This window comes from Fundulus heteroclitus, chromosome 18, assembly GCF_011125445.2.
Source record: "Fundulus heteroclitus isolate FHET01 chromosome 18, MU-UCD_Fhet_4.1, whole genome shotgun sequence".
NCBI classification, from domain to species: domain Eukaryota; kingdom Metazoa; phylum Chordata; class Actinopteri; order Cyprinodontiformes; family Fundulidae; genus Fundulus; species Fundulus heteroclitus.
The window spans coordinates 8,682,833-8,699,555 of NC_046378.1; the positions used below are offsets into that span (position 1 = coordinate 8,682,833).

The window sequence follows — 16,723 nt, forward strand, 5'->3', positions numbered from 1 at the left end:
ACACCAAGTACTGCAGTGTGGAACCCCTAAACCCCCTCCATGCAGAGCTGAAGCTGCCTTGCTCACACGCACACAGGCAGCAGGAAAATAACTAAAAAAGGAAAAGAAAACTCAACAGTAATACCAATTGCTCCTTCTTTCGAGTTATAGTGAAAGTCTCTAAGTAAACTGCGAAATAAATAAAGACAGATGCAATTTAGTATTTATTTTTCATAAAAAAATATTTATTGATTAAAAAAAATACAAATAACTGCAAAAAAAAAGCCATCTCCTTTGGGTCAGAGAGCTTTACTTTGCTGTCTTTGCTGCTTCCTTTGCAGGTAGCGAGCTCGAGCGTCGCTCACTGTGGCTTCGTTGTTGCGTTTCTCCAGCTTCTTGAGGGCATCTTCAGCAGAACCCTCTGAGGAAGGGAACATATGGACTGTTAGGCAAACAGAAAAATCTGGATTGTTCGTGATTACTTTTCATAGCAATGCCAGGATATAAACAACATTGGGAACAAAATTCTTGTGTGTTGAGACACAAAAACTGTTCAAAATACAATGCTCCAGGAAATTGTTATATTAGCGTCTCATTGCAATTAGAATTTAAAAAAAAAAACACTTTAAATACTTTTGGATTTTTTTTCCTCTAATTCTATTGTAGTGGATTTATGCATAGATTTAATCAGAGATTACAAAAAAAATCTTATTAGTTTGGACACCTTGTTGTCTTTTGGCTGCTTCCCTGCTCTCCCATTTCACCATCTCGTCTTCTGTAACTTCCTGTCTTGCCACACTGCTCAGCTCATACACGTCCACTTCATGGAGCTTAGGTAATAAATCCTTGACCCACTCATAGCGAATCGGACAAGCCGTCCTGATGAACATCTTTGAGGTCACCAGCACATCATGGAAGATGACCCAGTTCAGCTCGGCCTCCTGCTCAAACAACTTGAAAAAAAAAAAACAACGACGGATCACCACTAGTTCAAAAACCCATCTGAAGCGTTGATCTTTGTTGCCGTCTCAATGTGAAATGTAGAAACTGAATGCTCACCGATGATGATGGATGGATATGAACCATAGATCCATGGCCGTCCATCGTGCAAAACACTTTTCCGACAGATCTGTTTAGGGGAAAAATATGATTCACAACTAAAAAAAAAAAGTACAATAAATTCTTAACAATATAGAACATTTGAGAATAACTGCGGGGAAGTAAGTCCCACCATCTAGTTAGTATCGGTGATACCTTCTGGCGACATTGGTGAAGTATCCTGCACACAGGCACCGTCTGAAGAGTTCACTTTTATTCCCGTCAAAGGCTTCAACAGGAAAATCTCTCCTCTGAAAGATAAGAGTGCACATCCGCAAAAGCAAAGAATTAGTTTTTCATCGTATGAGTGGCCAAAGCAGAGTGCATCATGATTAGAAAAAGAAACATTTACATAGGTAGAAATGTTGATAATTATGCTACAAAGTTATATGCTCTTCTTTATGTGCACAACAGAATTATGCAGAGATACTGTATATAAACAGATAAAACCAAAATTTTGATAAAATGTAATATATTTTTGATAATGGAGGACAACAAAAATCTGCGCCTATATGCAATAACAGTAACAACACTTTTCTCATTCATATTGCTATTATTTTTGTATTTGCCATACAGTAAACAAGATATTTTTCATTCCCACCCCAACTCAGGAAGCGAGATTAACACTACTGGGGCCCCCAGGCGACAGCCGAGGGCCCAACATGCCCAACAAACTGAACCAAACCAGATCAACCAGCACAAACATCAACCTGTACATTTTTTTAGGTATATATATATAGTTTTTCCTTTTCCTGTCCTAATCTATTCTACCGTGTTGCTTTAAAAAAGCCTGACAAGCAGAGAGCATGCCATGTTCACCCTGTTCTGTGTCTAGACATTTTGTTTTTATTTATTTATATACACACACATAATAAATAGGCAGCATGCCTTAGTAGGTGATGTAGATGGTGTACCTGCTGGAGGCGGAGGAGAATCTCTCTGAGCTGAGTCTCAACGCTGAAGGCCGACTTGAGCGCCCTCCAATGGATCCAGTTCTCCTTGCACCAGGCTGAAGGCCTGTCACTGCAGAGTGGGGGAAAAGAGAGTGTGAGTGTGGGGGGGAGTGTGAGTACAAAACATGGACAGACATTTTAGTTGTTGATCGCTTTGCTCTGTCCTCTCCCCCACCTGGACTTGCAGGAGTTAAACACACTGAGAAGAGTAGCGAAATCGTTCATGCTGCCGGTTGTAGCCGCCAGCGCTCTGTGCTTCTTAGCCGCCTCTTTCTGCTTGTCAGGATGACCTGCAGGGAGCAAAGGATGAACAAAACAAGCACCTCATGTCTTTATTACACACATCTTTTTATACTTCTGCACATATGGTTTTCCATAAGCTGTAGCAGTGGTATGCACTCTGAAGTTGCCTCTCATGTTCTCCAAGCTCTGCTTTGCTTGCAACTTAAAGTTCAGGTCACAAAATTCTCATGGGCTGACCTGGCCTGATGAAGATGTTCTCCACAGACAGCATGGCGGCCACAGGGAGCAGCAGGTCTTCGCAGCCCAGGGAGGCGGCTTTAAGCAGAGCCCTGGTGAGACCCGGGTGCAGGGGGAATTCCACCATTAGCTCCCCGAGCTTGGTCACTTTGCCTCTCCTAGGTCAGAAAGATACCGGCTCGTTTAGTGTCTGGGAGAGCTGCAGCTGATCTGTTTGGAAAACCAGAGGACCGGCGCGTACCAACGCTCACCTGTCAATAGCGTCGAACTGGTAGAGCTGCTTTAGTGCTTCAAGGATAAACCTTTCCTCTGGACAGTCCAGGTAAGGAAACCTAGAAGAAACCCACATTTCCTACTGAATAACTTAGAAACCATAAAGTGAAGGAGCATCAGAGGCATAAAAGAGCAAACGACGTACCTGATAACATCATGAACACCGAGGCACTTCAGCGTGAGGATCACGGCGGTCAGACTTGTCCTCTGGATCTCAGGAACCGTATACTCCGGCATGCACTTCTCCCAGAACTCCTTGGTATAGATCCGAAAGCACTTCCCGGCAGAGGTTCTCCCAGCTCGGCCCGCTCTCTGCTGAGCCTCGCTCCTGTTTCAGAGAAGATCGGCCCATTTCGATTACAATGCAAATTGTAGTTGACAATAAAGATTGATTGATTGAAAATCCAGCTTGAGCACTCTCTCTGCAGCCTATTCATGTCTCAAGGCAGGGTTTGCTACTGGGACTTACTTTGAAATTGGCACAACCTCCAACACGTCCATGCCCACCCTGGAGTTGTGATTGAGCTGCTTCACGAAGCCGCTGTCTACGATGTACCTACATGAAAAAAAGAAAAGCATGAGGAGGAGGAAGAGGCGCTTTTAGAGAGGAAACACAGATTTAACCAAACCCTATTCTAAGCACTGTTTGTGCTGCTGACTAATAATAAAGTGTGTTACTGAGCTCTACATGGGGGTAAGACCAATGTCATTATTAACTTAAGTCACTTTGCACTGACTGTACCTCAGATAAGTTATTTTTCAATACAGAATTTAGCTTTGCAACTAACCATTTAATGTATTATTTATATAGCAAACTATTCTCAACACTGGCAACCAAAAGTTTAAAGAAAACTCAAAACAGATCCACATCCCCAGCTGCTATGGGGCCAGCAGACACAGAGCAAACATGTCAGGAACACTACTGCTCTGTTAGGTCACCAGCTTTGTGCATATATCTGCAGCCCTGGTAAAAATGTGTAAAAACACATTTTTTAAGCACAATTTACCTACTTTCAAATGGTCTGAAAATAAAGTCTGTGAAGGTAAAGACTTCAGCAGCAGACTTTATCAATAGACCAATGCCAGGTCACAAGCCAAAATGTATGTGAAGCTACGTCAAAGTCCTAAAATGAATTACTCTTTAGAGTGACAAGGTAAAACTCCTTATTTGTCACAGTTTTAGTTTTTTTTTTGACGATTGCTTTGATGGAAAACCGGTTTAGCCAAGTAGCTATTCATTTTGTAGGCACTTTCCGACTTATGTAAACCAACACACATCTGCCTTAATTTAGTGGCCTGTTGTCTTTCCTGTTTTGAGGAAAAGTTAATTACACCAATTTCAGAATGGCTGATTGTTAAGGGGTCTATTACCTGTGATTCTGCCTGTAATGAAAATGAAACATTTGTGCATGGCTTGTAACGAGACTGTTAGATTGCTGCCAACTAGGGGGTCTTTACAGTGGATGAGGTAAACGTAAGCATTTAAGATAAAAACTGCAACCAAGAACTGTTGTCTATAATTAAACATCTCGTTATTTTTACAATTTGCTGCAAAAAGATGTTTCAAAAGGTTGGAATGAAGGGATTTGCTCATTTTCTTTCAACCTGTACCTTGTTTGGTAAATTACCAGCAGGTCAAGCTTGACTTACTTAATACCATTGATGGTGAGGGATGTTGCTGCAATGTTTGTGGCTACCACACACTTTCTGATTCCCGGAGGCGGCGGCTGAAAGATCTGTCTCTGCTGATCTGGAACGGGAACAAGAACGGGATCATCACATTCCAGTGGCGCCCATCCCCACACAGATAACCTACAGGAGTAGACGAGCAATTTCCGGGTCATACCAGTGGGCATCGATCCATAAAGGGGTAAAATGAGGATCCCCTCCACGGTGCGGTCCAGCACATCATAGCGATAGTCAATATTTTCAGCTTTGTCGAACAACAAGTCACAGGCATGCTCGATCTCTGACTGGCCTGTCGAACACATTGCAATCACAAAACGGCAGCTTATTTTATTGGGATTAAGTTGCGCATAATTATGAGGTGGAAGGAAGAAAAGAAAAAAAACACCAGGTAGAGCAACTAAAAAACCTAAAAGTTTGTTAAGTGTATTCAGTCCCCCTGAGTGAACCTTGCAGAACTGCCTGTCTACTGCAGTTAAACATATTTTCAGGTCACCCCAGCAGCTTTGTACATTTAGACATTGAGAATGATGCTTATTGTTGTTTGTAAAAATTGCCTCAAATTCATTCAGGTTGAATGGAGAGCATAACAAAACATAATTTTTGTTGAAAGTCTTGCCACAGATTCAGTGTTGGATTTGGGTTTAGACCAGGGGTCTTCAACCTTTACAATCCAAAGAGCCATTTCTGCCTTCAGTCCAGAGAAACAAAACCCTGTCAGAGCCGCAACTGTTCCCTGACTTTTTGATGGTGAAAAAAAAAAGGTAAATCCGTTTTAGTAAATATCTACTATAAGAAACTTGTTTTCTTTTTTTCTTTTTATAAAAAAAACCCACAATTTTAATTCTACTTTTAGGCTTTGAAATGTATTTTTTTGTTGCAAAAAGAGGATAAATTAAAAACAAGATTTATGGGACATTGATATTTGTGGAAATGGTGTAAAAAAAAAAAAAAAAGCACCTGGTCTCCAACATAATCACAAGAGGAATGAGTCTTAAAAAAAGATCGCTGCTACTTTTATCATTCGGTTGTGGAAACTTAAAACCTGCAGTTATTATATGTATAATTAAAAACATTAATTCTTTATTTTTATTCATAAAATCTTTATCATTTTTAGCCAAAGTGGTTAAGAGCCATTGAGCCAGTCGCTGCTCTGGAGCCACATGTGGCTGGCCTGTGTTCTGGACTTTGACTGGGCCATTCTAGCACATGGCTGTGCCTGGTGTAACCATCTACTGTAGCCCAGACTGTACGTTTAGTGTTGTTGACCTGGTGGAAGACAAACCTTCACCCCAGTCTCAAGTCTTTTGCAAACTTTAAATGTTTTTTTACCCCCAGGAATGCCGTGTCTAGCTCCATCGATCTTCCACCTAACTCTAACTCCTGGCCAATGTTCTCTTTGCCCAGCTAAATATTTTCAAGTCTGTGGTTGTTCCATAACAAAATGTAAAAAAGTGTGAATGGTTGTGCAGGAGACTGAATATAATGGCGATTTTTATTACTTACCTGTCAAAAACACCAGAATATCCCCAGCCTGTTCACTGGTATGGACATCCAGGGCCACTTTTACCACCTGCAAAGTAAAAAAAAAACATAAATAAATCATAAAATGAAAAATACAGGATCATATAGAAACCACACATGAATCAGAGACAATACCTCTTTGACATAAAAGGAGCTTTCCACATCTTTGGGACCCACAGCCGAGCCGAACGTGCACGTCACAGGGAAGACCCTCCCAGGGATTTCAAAGACCGGACAGTTGTTGAAAAAAGCTGACAGCTTGTCGGTTTCCAATGTGGCCGACATCACCACCACTTTAAGGGGAAAAGACCGCCCCTTGGTGGCCCCAGCGGAGTTACAGAAAACGTTCTTTAATAAACCCAAAAGGATGTCCTGTGGTGAGAGAAAGCAGGGCTCAGCGCAACGGCGGGAGGAAGAACCGAAGCGTCCCTGCGGCTACGGCACCGGTCCTGCACAGAGACTCCGACTCACCGTGTTCAGACTGCGTTCATGGACTTCGTCCAGTATCACGACGCTGTACTGAGAGAGGGACGGGTCTGCCAAGACTTCGCGGAGCAAGCATCCATCCGTCATGTACTTCACCACCGTGTCCTGCCACAGACAGTTGTCACCTAAATTATTTTAGGATTCCTTTTTTCGAGTTTCTTCCTTTAGGACATCGGCGACCTCTCACCTGGGACGTGCAGTCATCAAACCGCACTTGGTATCCAACCTCTCTGCCCAGCGTGCACTTCATCTCCTGAGCGACCCTCTGAGCCACAGTGATGGCCGCCACGCGGCGAGGCTGGGTGACGCCGACCTTACCATCCTTACAATAGCCTAAGCGTACAGAGACAGATTCAAAGTGAAACGGTTTAAGTTGTTCTGTAATTATTCTTAAAAAACTCATTCCAGACACTTCAGTGGTTTATAGCCTAAAAATCGAAAGAACCAAACAAGATTAAATAGTAAGAACAGAGGAGTAACCAAAAAGAAAAGCTATCAATAAAAAAAAACAATAAACATCGGAGCTGTTCTTCTACTTGTGGTTATAAAGGGATGGACAGCAACCTGGTAGCCTGTGGTGTTCAACGATGAGGTTAAATAATATCTCCCACACCATTATGCTGACGCCACAGGCCTAAATCACTGATACAGTTATGCTGTTAGTGCCAGATTCTGCCCCCACCGTCTGAACGTTGCAGCTACAATTAAGACTAAAGAGACATTATTGTGTAATTGTGGTGCGATTGTGTGAACTGTAGCCTCAGCTTCTTGTTCTTAGCTGATAAGAGTGGCACCAGTGTGGTTTTCTGCTGCTGTAGCTCTTCTGTTTTGAGGTTTGACACGTCGTCCAGGTAGAGATGGTTTTTTGCTAGCTGGAACACGTGGTTCTTTGCGCTACTGTTGTGATTTTTACCACCGTGAACCACTCTGCCTATTCTCCATTGACACTAACAAGGCTTCACAAGAACTTCAGCAAGTTGTCCACACCACGTCTAGTGTTGCATTCCCGCCTTCCGATCGGAAAAGTGAACTGTAACGGCCGCTATAGTCGGACTTTCCCCTCGGAAAGTCGGAGAGACAACATGGCAGCTCTTCGCATCAAAAACAGTAAGCTGTGATAAAGCGTGTTTATTTAACAAGATGCAGTTATAACGGGCTCCAGACACGGGCAGCGACAGACGACAGCGACTAATGGCTTTCCTCGCCACTGCGGTGGAGACCCAACACACGGGACGCGACGGCAGCGATTGCTTATTTCCCAGAAATTTTATTGGTTATGAAATTTGAGGGCTTTTGATATTTTTAAAGCAGTCCGTGGCCAACAAGGAAGAAGAGTCAGAAGATATTTTTGGTATTGACTGAAATCTTGCTTTTATGTCTACTCTACAAAAGAAAAATACAACCGGGGTCATGCTATATTAGACAAGGAAACAGCACGGGGGAAAGCATAATTTTAAGGCCGGACCTCATGGCTCATCCAGGTAAATGGCTGTAGTGCCAAGCGACGGCGACCAAAGTCGAACACCTGTACGAGCTCGGAATTTCACACACACAGATTTGGACATCGCTTGGCTGGAGGAGGGAGAGCGACTGTCGCCTCAACGGTGGCGATGAAAGCCATTAGTCGCTGTCGTCTGTCGCTCCCCGTGTGTCGAGCCCATAAGAGTGCGTCTAAAATCAGGGTTACATGTAGCGGCTGAAACTCTGAACCAAACAAATTAAAAGTCCTGTTTGCGTGTGGAAGGTACAGCTTAGAAGGACGTTTATAAGAGTTACTATAAGCAAAACATCTTTCCAGGCCGTTGCCATATTAGTATCTTAACCTTCTGGGGTTTTTTTTGGAATCCCGACTTCTCCTGCTGTATTAACTGGAACACTTAATCAGCTCCTATTTCTGTTTTCCGAGGCAGATGGAATGCAATATAGATGCATTGAGAAGGTGATTGGCTGATTCACTATTTTTCTTAACAAGCAACAGTCTATAACTTGTAGTTGAAAAGGTAAAACTGCATCTACCCATTTCCGAGTATTCCTCTAGAGATCCTCGAACATCTAGGGACCACCAACCTTTTTGAGACATAGCTACTTCATCGGTACTGTGTCATACGAACCTGTACTGAGCTTTGAATTACAATACTCCAAGCTCACCTTAACTTCATGATAAATGTATTTTTGGGTCAATGACAAATAAGCTATTTTACATAGTGTTTACTTGCTCGGACTGTTGCGCCACCTGACATTTTGAGGGTTTGAGATGGCAAAACATAAAATATGTATCATTTTTATGACAAACTGGAAATATGTTCAAATTAAACAGGTTTTATAGAATAAAATAATGCTTATTATAAATCATTAAAAAATATTTTAAACCAAAGTAGTGCACTCGGACACGAAAATCTGCACGTCACGTCATTGACCCTTTTAATGCTTTTGTCGTTCTTAGATCTATGTGAATACAATTATTAAAAAGAACGCCCAACTGAATAAAATGTTTTAAAGGCAGCTCACTGGAGGGTCGTGCTATTTTTCTTTTAATTTTAAACAGGCTTTTGGGCACCACATGTGGTTCTTGGCAGCTACCTGGTGCCCCGTGCACCATGTTGGTGACCCCTGGTCTATAACATAAATAAGCTTTACCAGTATTAGTTTCATTATGCAGTTCAAGTGACCTCACACATGTGGCTCCGTGACCCTCAGTTGGCCCCCGAGCCCAACATTGGGAACCAGCGATGTGAACCCTCAAAGCTCTAGTTCAGGGGCCTGCAACCTTTACAGTCTAAAGAGCCATTTTGCCTACAGTCCACTTGAATTAAACTCGTTCAGAGCCGCAAATGTACCTGACCTTTTTAAAAAAGACAAGTTTTAATTTTTGATAAAGATCTACTGTAGGAAATATGTAGAAAATATATAAAATAAAATATTAGTGGCACTTTTAGCATCATTCTGTTGTGAAAATTAAATGGAATTATTCCAAGAAAAAAACAGCTAAAACTTGCATTTATTATTACATTTAAATACCATAATTGTAGCCAAAAGAGCCACTGTGGAAGGTCCAAAGAGCCACTTGCGGCTCCAGAGCCACAGGTTGCAGACCCCTGGTCTAGTTGATGTTTTTTTTTTTTTTTTAACTACGGCATCCTACCTGCCTGATACAGGTACTGCGGCAGCTGTGTGGTCTTCCCGCTTCCCGTCTCGCCGGTGACTATGAGGAAGGGGTTGTGTCTGACCGCCTGGACCAGCTTGTTTTTGTGCGGATAGATAGGCAGCTGCTTCGGCTCGCCGCCTTTGAGCGTCCGTCCCGTTTCTTTGGACATCACGCGAGAACTTTTACAAGCGAGGGACGGACAAAGAGACGCGTGCTGAGCTCAGACTCCCTAAGCAGAGTTCAATATTCTACATGAGCTCCGAGGAGGAAAAAACAAAACTTCCCAACATTTAGAAACATTCGTTGCAAACACGACATGATGCCTCACAAACTTCCGCACAACGACTTCTTCTTCTCTGCTATTGGTCCTTCCGGGATCACATGACGTGGTGGTACCCACCAAAATAAAAGACCTCACGCCAAAAACGAGACGTTTGCAAAAATGTCGATTTATCAGATACATTTAATAAAGTAATTGTATTCACACATCTGGGGAAAAAATAGAACCAAGTCTGAAGATCTCCAGTTATGTCCCGAACTGTTAAATAATAAAATAATTAAGTTCACGTCATAAGGAAGGTAACCATATCCTGCTTTGCTTAATTATGCATTCCCCTGGAAATGTTACACACATTTTTATGTATTTCTATGAGGATTTCGAAGGTTTAATCTGAAACATTACATGGCAGCTCTGGCTGTCTGTTCATGGTCATTTTCACACCTGCCTAAAGTCTGACAGGTTTTCTTCAAGGATCACACTTCCTCTTACCACCAGCTCTGAGCTCTTTCCCTCTCCCTGCTAAAGAGAGCATCTCCATCGCTTGATGCTGCTACCACCATGTTTCCCCTTTGGGATGAGATGGTGTGGAGTTTTCTGCTACAGATGGCGTTTTCCATATAAATTAAGTCAAAGGGATCAAGTTTCCCCTCTGAATAGAGCCTCTTCTCGCACATGTTCGGTCAAATTCTTAAACTGCTAATGGCAAACTGAAATGGGACTTCTTTTTAATAAACAGTGGCCCTCTTCTTGCCACTCTTCCACTAGAGCCAGATTTTGGGAGTGTGTAGTTATCCTGTAAACAGAATCGGGCCCCTTCGCTGCTACTGTTAATAATGCTCTTCTCTCTAGCCTATCATTCCAGGTGGACAGTCATGCATTCACGGGTTTGTAATTGTCTCATAATACTTTCCATTTTAATATAAACGTATTAAACAGTGCTCTGTGAGTTGTTTAAATCTTAGAATAAGCTATTTTTAGATTTTTTTTAAACCTAACCCAGGTTTAAAATCTCCCACAACTTTATCCCTGAGCTTTATGTGCCTTTGTTCACTAATGCTCTCTACAGACACCTTAGGCCTTCACAGAACAGATACATTTATACTGAGATTAAAATCCCACAGTGGTGGACCTTTCACTAATTTAGGGACTTTTGAAGTCAACAAATTGCATTTTACAATTGTACACTAAAATACATTGAAGTCTGTCGATGTAATGTTACAAAATTCACAGTTCAAAGGATGTAAACACTTTTGCCAGGCACTGCAAACCATCTGTCAACAGCAAGGATTTTTTAAACCACATGAAAGAAACTACTGATTTATTTGGAATAAAATGTTTGGTAAGGGGCATTTTTATTTTTTTTTAGTTCATAACAGTGACTGAATCATTTAAGATTGCGAAAATAAATGGCATTGAAACTAAGAATTCCCCGTCTAAATATTTAGAGCAGGTACAGAAGAGGTCCACCCGAGGCGATGCTGGGAACCCCCTTCTCCCCAGTCGCTGGTGGGACTCTTTGTTTGCGCTTCCCTGCAAGACAAAGAAAAGCAATTATGTAGTTGTTTTGTGTATGTGAGCCAACTTCAATTATGCGTAATCAATTTGGCTATTTAAAGGAACATTAATCCATCATATAGAGGTTTGGGAAACTGAATCGCTTTAACAGGTAATGTTTTGGCAGCCCACCTGTACAGTGTTGTAAGCAGTTTGGTCCTTTACAGATCTCTATATTACAGTGGAAGTACACCTGTTGGAGAATATGGGAAATGTACAAAAAAAAAAAAAAAAAAAAACAAACAACTCAGAAAACCCTTTGAGAGCATTGAAACTGATGATTTTTTTTTTTTTTTACATTTATGATCCATACCAGGTTTTTAAAAGTTGAAGGGTTCACAAAGGAGAACAGCCTGACAACAAACCATTTGTGAAGGGAGGGATTTGTCGTTTCCTTATCAGAGACCGGCAACACAACTGTTCTGTGGCTATCTCCGGCAAAGGGACACCTTATGAAAAGGTCAAGAAATACAGGTTTTTGTTGTCATGTCATACATTAGGCCTCTCCTAAAATCAACTTCTTAGTCCCAATCGATTACCCTTTAATGAGTAGATTCCATCTTAGTGGGTCCTGTGGGTCGTCAGTCGGAGTCGCCCAGCAATCCTCCAGGAGCAGCGACAGGTCCACGTCGTCATGTTTGACAATAAACACCTCCACATGCACAGGCTGATCCAGCTCAGTTACTATTGGGGGGTTGCTAGTGGAATAAAATGATCTATAAGAGGAATCTGTAGGGGGGAAAATATCAATATAAACTTATTGTAAAGTTACTTTCCTCCAGAATGGTCAGGGATTTTTTTTAGCTGTTCTGTTGAGCATATTATGCATCTAAACCTGTCTGAACTCTAAGCAACCTAGGCAGGAGGCTTAAGGCACCAGAACCCAACAGAGGGTCAAAACAAAACTTCCCATCTTGGATTTTTCATTAAATCACTTTAGACTACATTTCAAACTGTGTCAACGTCAAAAGAAGTTATTGGCTTTCCCTGAAATTGTCTGGAATCATTTTGATTCAACATAGGAGCTCAGTTAGAGGATAATCTCCTTCCTCTACCTGCAAAATTTCTATTAGAACCAGAAACATGTTTTAATAAAAACAGACCCATTCTGAATTGTTCTCAGTATGAAAACTATGTGAATCAGTGTTATTCATGCAACATGTTCAGTTGTTGCAGTTGTGATAATGTTTTTTAGTTGAGCTTCTAGTAGATGTATAATACATAAAACATTTGATACATGTGCAAGATGTTAGACGGAGGTTCCCAGAACCGAGTTCTAAGAGGCCTCCTTACAGCTTAGGACAGGCTCCGTTATACATTAAGATCTTAAACCATAAGATCTGTCCTAAATGATGACATCATACGAAGTCTCGACCTTTGGCAAACCTCATTTCAGCCCTAAGTATCCCTGTGCTGTTCAGCACTGATGGGTAATACGATTCGCTTTGCTGAACTGCGATACCCAGTTGAGCCATTCGAGTCAGTGCAAAGCTACATCGCACAGTTAGGCTGAAAAACAAAAGAAAGAAAATAGAAATTAGTTACTAGTTCAAAATGAAGCAAAAACGTTTTTGTTTTTTTTTCCGCCTTACCGGAATGGAGCGTCACGAACTATGGCTCCTTTCCTGAAATGTTGGTTACCCTTGACAATGACAGAGTAAGTGATATTCCCATCTGCTATCTGTAAGACAAACGCGCCCAAATTATCCTCTAAATTGCTGTTTAAAAGATGGAAGGGGATGTATTACTTACCATAGAGTGGGTACCACAATCTGTAAACGGGAAGCTGAAAGTTACAGAGTCAGGGGAACTTTTGTGGGGGACACATTTATGATTATGGTCGGAAGAAATCCAGACTGCATCCAAGTTCAGAGGTGGGACTGTGGCATTCCCAGGAATGGTGATATTAAACCCTTTTTTGGTGCAGAAACCCTTCCTTGACATGTCTGGAAAGTGAAACGTGCTTGTCTCTGCAGAAAGAATTTCAAGAGTCACCAATAAACAGAACCGTAAAAGAGCAGCGTCTTGGAAAAAGTAAACCACTTCAGCTTTTTTTGTCACATTACAAAAACTAACTGATGTGTTGTGATGAGTTGTTCTAGTGAATGCAGGGTTTGCTTTTTTGACAAATAATTCTCTGAAAGTTGCAATGTGCCTTTATATTCAATCAATAATGATCAGAACCACCTTTTGCTGCCAGTCTTTTGGGTTGTGTCTCTAACAGTTTTACACATCTAGATACATTATTGCCATATTTTTTCCATTTCCAAGTGTTCACGTTCACGGCTGGCCACAGCTGAGCGATGAAAAGCAATTTTCAACTCTTACAAAAGATTCTCAGTTGGACTTAGGTTGGAACTTTGACTGGGCCATTTGTCTCCATTGGGTATGCTTTGATTCAAACCTTCCCCTCCAGTGTGAAACTGGCTGTATACTTTGGGGTGGATGTCCTGCTAGAAGGTGGACCCCCACGGTCCCACCCTGGTTTCAGGTCTTTTGCGTCCTCTAACAGCATTTCTTCCTGGGTCTCCTTGTCTTTACGTCCGCCAGCTTCACATGTCAACAGATACCTTGGCTGTGGATTCCTACCATCCCTGCAACGGTAACGATTTAACAGCCACTATGGGGCCTGTGGCCGCTTTAATGCTCCTCTTTACCAGGCCTACTATTTTCAGTGGAAAGCCTTGCCTCTGCAGCTGTGCTATATACACTTGTTCATATTTTCCTTTGATGGATTAAACAGCGCTTCATGAGATATTGCTTGACCTCAACCCTGCTTAGAACTGCTCCACAACTTTCTCTCTGACCTGCCTGCTGTGTTCCTTGGCTTCTTCTCTGAATTTCCCCAACAGACGTCTGAGGCCTTCATGTATACGAGATGCGATTATATCCAGATTGACCCCGTATACTGGTACTGTTAGATAACTTCTGGGGGCTGAAGGTTTTCCTTTGGGGGTTTGACAACAATTGGGTCCGACTCCAGTTACACGGCACTTAAAACCACGCAACATTACCCTTCCACTTACAGTCATGTGTAACGTGGTGTTGGCCTATCACCTAAAATCCTGATCAGCTACATCGAAGTTTTAATGGTTGTAATGTGACAAAATGTGAAAAGGTTCAAGGGGTGCGAATACTTTTGCAAACAAATTGGTTTCTGTGCACACTTTCCATCTTTCATGTTCCTGTTGCAGGTCAGATGTATCGACTGGACGATCTTAGGTGTGCCTCCATCTGCAGGCGCCATGATGGCCACAGTGAGGCTCATCATAGATTTCTGTCAATAAATAAAGTTCAATTATGTCCTATGTGACAAAACTTGTTTAAACAGATAAAAAGGAGTGTTGTTGGAAGCTCACTTGTTTCTTCACAAAACACCCAAAGGAGGCGACCGTAAAGATGATGAAGGAGTTGGTTTCTCCTAGGAAGTAGTGGCAACGTCTTGCTACAGCTACGGCTTGGTAAATTCCGCTGTGCTCATCTGTCTGACACAAACAAGTGCGTAGGAAACCACAAACACTTCAAGGCCAAATGTCACTGTATGCAGCCACGGCGTCTGACTTACCTTCAACGTAAATGCTGAAGGGAAGATGGAAGAAACTCCCCTTTGAGATGTACACGGACATGAAGTCTTCGTGGCAAATCAGCGTATTGTTGGTGGCAGTAACGTGGAACGTTGGCCGGCGTTGTTCTGATGCAACCTGAGCTTCAGGTTTCAGATGAAGCAGTGATAGGGCCACTATTGCGACCCAGAAAAAGTCTTTGACGCGTGTCTTCATAGTTATTTTGTGTGAGTTTTTTTTGTTTGTTTGTTTTTTGCTGCTGATGAGGCTCTGTCTGACAAGTGGAGCAGGTGCTTCTCATTTGCTCTGATTGGCCCACCGGAGTCAAAAGTCCCTGTGTTCTGATCTGACTGTGGTGGATTTGACAAGTCGGTCAGAGAGAGATTTTGATCTCTGCCGCAGAAAACCGACTGCAGACACGTTTCCGCGTTTTCTTCTCATCGTCTGAATCCACCGAAGAGTTTAATCTTATCTTTACACTGAATTAGAAGAAATGAAAGTGATTCATGATGTTAAAGGGCACCAGTTTTGTGAGCCAGATAAGGTTCAAGCTTGATAAGGCTTGGGGGTCATGCACTGCCTGTGAGTTTACGGGAATGCAAGCAATTACGAGGTAGATTTGATCTATTGTGTGATCAGATTTATTAGGGTCGACACTTGTTGCAGAGGGGACCATAAGTTTCCCCGCTTTCATAAATTGAACTAAAATATTTGTTAATAAGTGCCAGTATGGAAAACTGTTTCCTTCATACCAGTGGCACCCCTGGAAGAACGGGGAAAATACTTAATTTAATCATAATAACATATTCACTTATTCAAATGGCATTCCCCAAAAGAAGTGGAAAGCCCTTTATGATACTTTTTGGCTTAATTCATGTTCATATTATTTGTACATAATTCATAAATTTTGCTCAATGCTAGCATAAAACAAATTTTATAATTATGTTTGCTTTGTTTTAACAATATTCCAATTGACAATTGAATTTAGAGTATTCAGTTAAGCTAGCAACAATGTTTTTGTACTGTGGGAGGAAACCATAGTTGCCAGAGTAAGAACACATGTTTGCATGGGAGAACACGCAAACTCCATGCAGGAAGACCCCAGACCGGGGGTTCAAACTCAGGACAGCCCTGAAGCAAGGCAGCACTGCTACCAACTGTGCCATCGCAGACTGTAAACAAATCTGATTTATGTAGCACATTTCATAGATAAAGATCAAAGATAACATAATCATTAAAACATGAATGGAAAACAAATAAAAATAATAAAAAATACACATGAAAAGCAAAAAAAAAATTAGATTAAATTAGAGCAAATTTGCTGCTTTTTAAATGAGTCCAGACTCCCAAGGCAACCCAAACTAAAGGAATTGCCTTCCAGAGTCAACAGTCTGGGAAGAGCGGTCCCTGAACTTCTACATCTGGTCTTTGGGATTACGAGTAGGTTTTGGCAGGAGGCACTGAGGGTTCGAGTGGGAGAGTGTGGCTTCAACAGCCAGTAATATAGAAAGAGCTGGACTGTGCAGAGCCCTGACATTTAAAGTCAGCATTTGAAAATTGATCCTGAAATGAACTGGTAACCAGTGCAAAAATAAAGGACATTTTCGCTGAATGAAGAGGTCAGTTACAGAAGTGCAGTGGACATGTGTTTGAAATAAAATAAATATAAGCAATCAGGTTAAGGACAGGAGTCATGGTAATA

At 41.8% G+C, this 16,723-nt stretch overlaps 2 protein-coding genes across 4 annotated transcripts; both read right to left on the reverse strand.

Annotated features, from left to right (window-relative positions):
• Nucleotides 1–226: 226 nt before the first annotated feature.
• dhx40 (DEAH (Asp-Glu-Ala-His) box polypeptide 40) lies at nucleotides 227–9,983 on the reverse strand. 2 transcript variants are annotated; one of them, XM_012882868.3, is made up of 17 exons: nucleotides 9,622–9,983; nucleotides 6,667–6,812; nucleotides 6,465–6,584; nucleotides 6,129–6,365; nucleotides 5,976–6,042; nucleotides 4,630–4,761; nucleotides 4,434–4,533; nucleotides 3,253–3,339; nucleotides 2,929–3,111; nucleotides 2,762–2,842; nucleotides 2,511–2,668; nucleotides 2,206–2,320; nucleotides 1,992–2,100; nucleotides 1,234–1,328; nucleotides 1,039–1,108; nucleotides 704–932; nucleotides 227–400 (listed from the first exon to the last, which is right to left on the reverse strand). In XM_012882868.3, the coding sequence occupies exons 1-17, from the start codon at nucleotides 9,791–9,793 to the stop codon at nucleotides 279–281; spliced, it is 2,223 nt and encodes a 740-aa protein (XP_012738322.2). In that variant the 5' UTR covers nucleotides 9,794–9,983; the 3' UTR covers nucleotides 227–278. The 2 variants fall into 2 exon arrangements, with proteins under 2 accessions (XP_012738322.2, XP_021164446.2); XM_021308771.2 differs by having other exon boundaries at nucleotides 9,626–9,806.
• A 791-nt stretch (nucleotides 9,984–10,774) lies between these two features.
• On the reverse strand, nucleotides 10,775–15,312 carry LOC105940329 (zona pellucida sperm-binding protein 4). 2 transcript variants are annotated; one of them, XM_036150053.1, is made up of 10 exons: nucleotides 15,024–15,304; nucleotides 14,818–14,939; nucleotides 14,630–14,735; nucleotides 13,211–13,428; nucleotides 13,051–13,139; nucleotides 12,834–12,967; nucleotides 11,998–12,187; nucleotides 11,772–11,907; nucleotides 11,591–11,651; nucleotides 11,202–11,434 (listed from the first exon to the last, which is right to left on the reverse strand). In XM_036150053.1, the coding sequence occupies exons 1-10, from the start codon at nucleotides 15,235–15,237 to the stop codon at nucleotides 11,346–11,348; spliced, it is 1,359 nt and encodes a 452-aa protein (XP_036005946.1). In that variant the 5' UTR covers nucleotides 15,238–15,304; the 3' UTR covers nucleotides 11,202–11,345. The 2 variants fall into 2 exon arrangements, with proteins under 2 accessions (XP_036005947.1, XP_036005946.1); XM_036150054.1 differs by lacking the exons at nucleotides 11,591–11,651; nucleotides 11,772–11,907 and having other exon boundaries at nucleotides 10,775–11,434; nucleotides 15,024–15,312.
• Nucleotides 15,313–16,723: the final 1,411 nt, after the last annotated feature.

Excerpts from the sequence above, each read along its gene's own strand:
- dhx40 (XM_012882868.3), bottom strand. The coding sequence starts at position 9,793 with ATGTCCAAAGAAACGGGACGGACGCTCAAAGGCGGCGAGCCGAAGCAG. Across the intron at positions 6,813-9,621 it reads GCAGTACCTGTATCAGGCAG|GCTATTGTAAGGATGGTAAG; the intron begins GTAGGATGCCGT and ends CTGTACGCTTAG. Across the intron at positions 933-1,038 it reads ATATCCATCCATCATCATCG|TTGTTTGAGCAGGAGGCCGA; the intron begins GTGAGCATTCAG and ends TTTTTTTTCAAG.
- LOC105940329 (XM_036150053.1), bottom strand. The coding sequence starts at position 15,237 with ATGAAGACACGCGTCAAAGACTTTTTCTGGGTCGCAATAGTGGCCCTA. Across the intron at positions 13,429-14,629 it reads CAACAGGAACATGAAAGATG|AGACAAGCACGTTTCACTTT; the intron begins GAAAGTGTGCAC and ends TTCTTTCTGCAG. Across the intron at positions 12,188-12,833 it reads TGAAATGAGGTTTGCCAAAG|ATTCCTCTTATAGATCATTT; the intron begins GTCGAGACTTCG and ends TCCCCCCTACAG.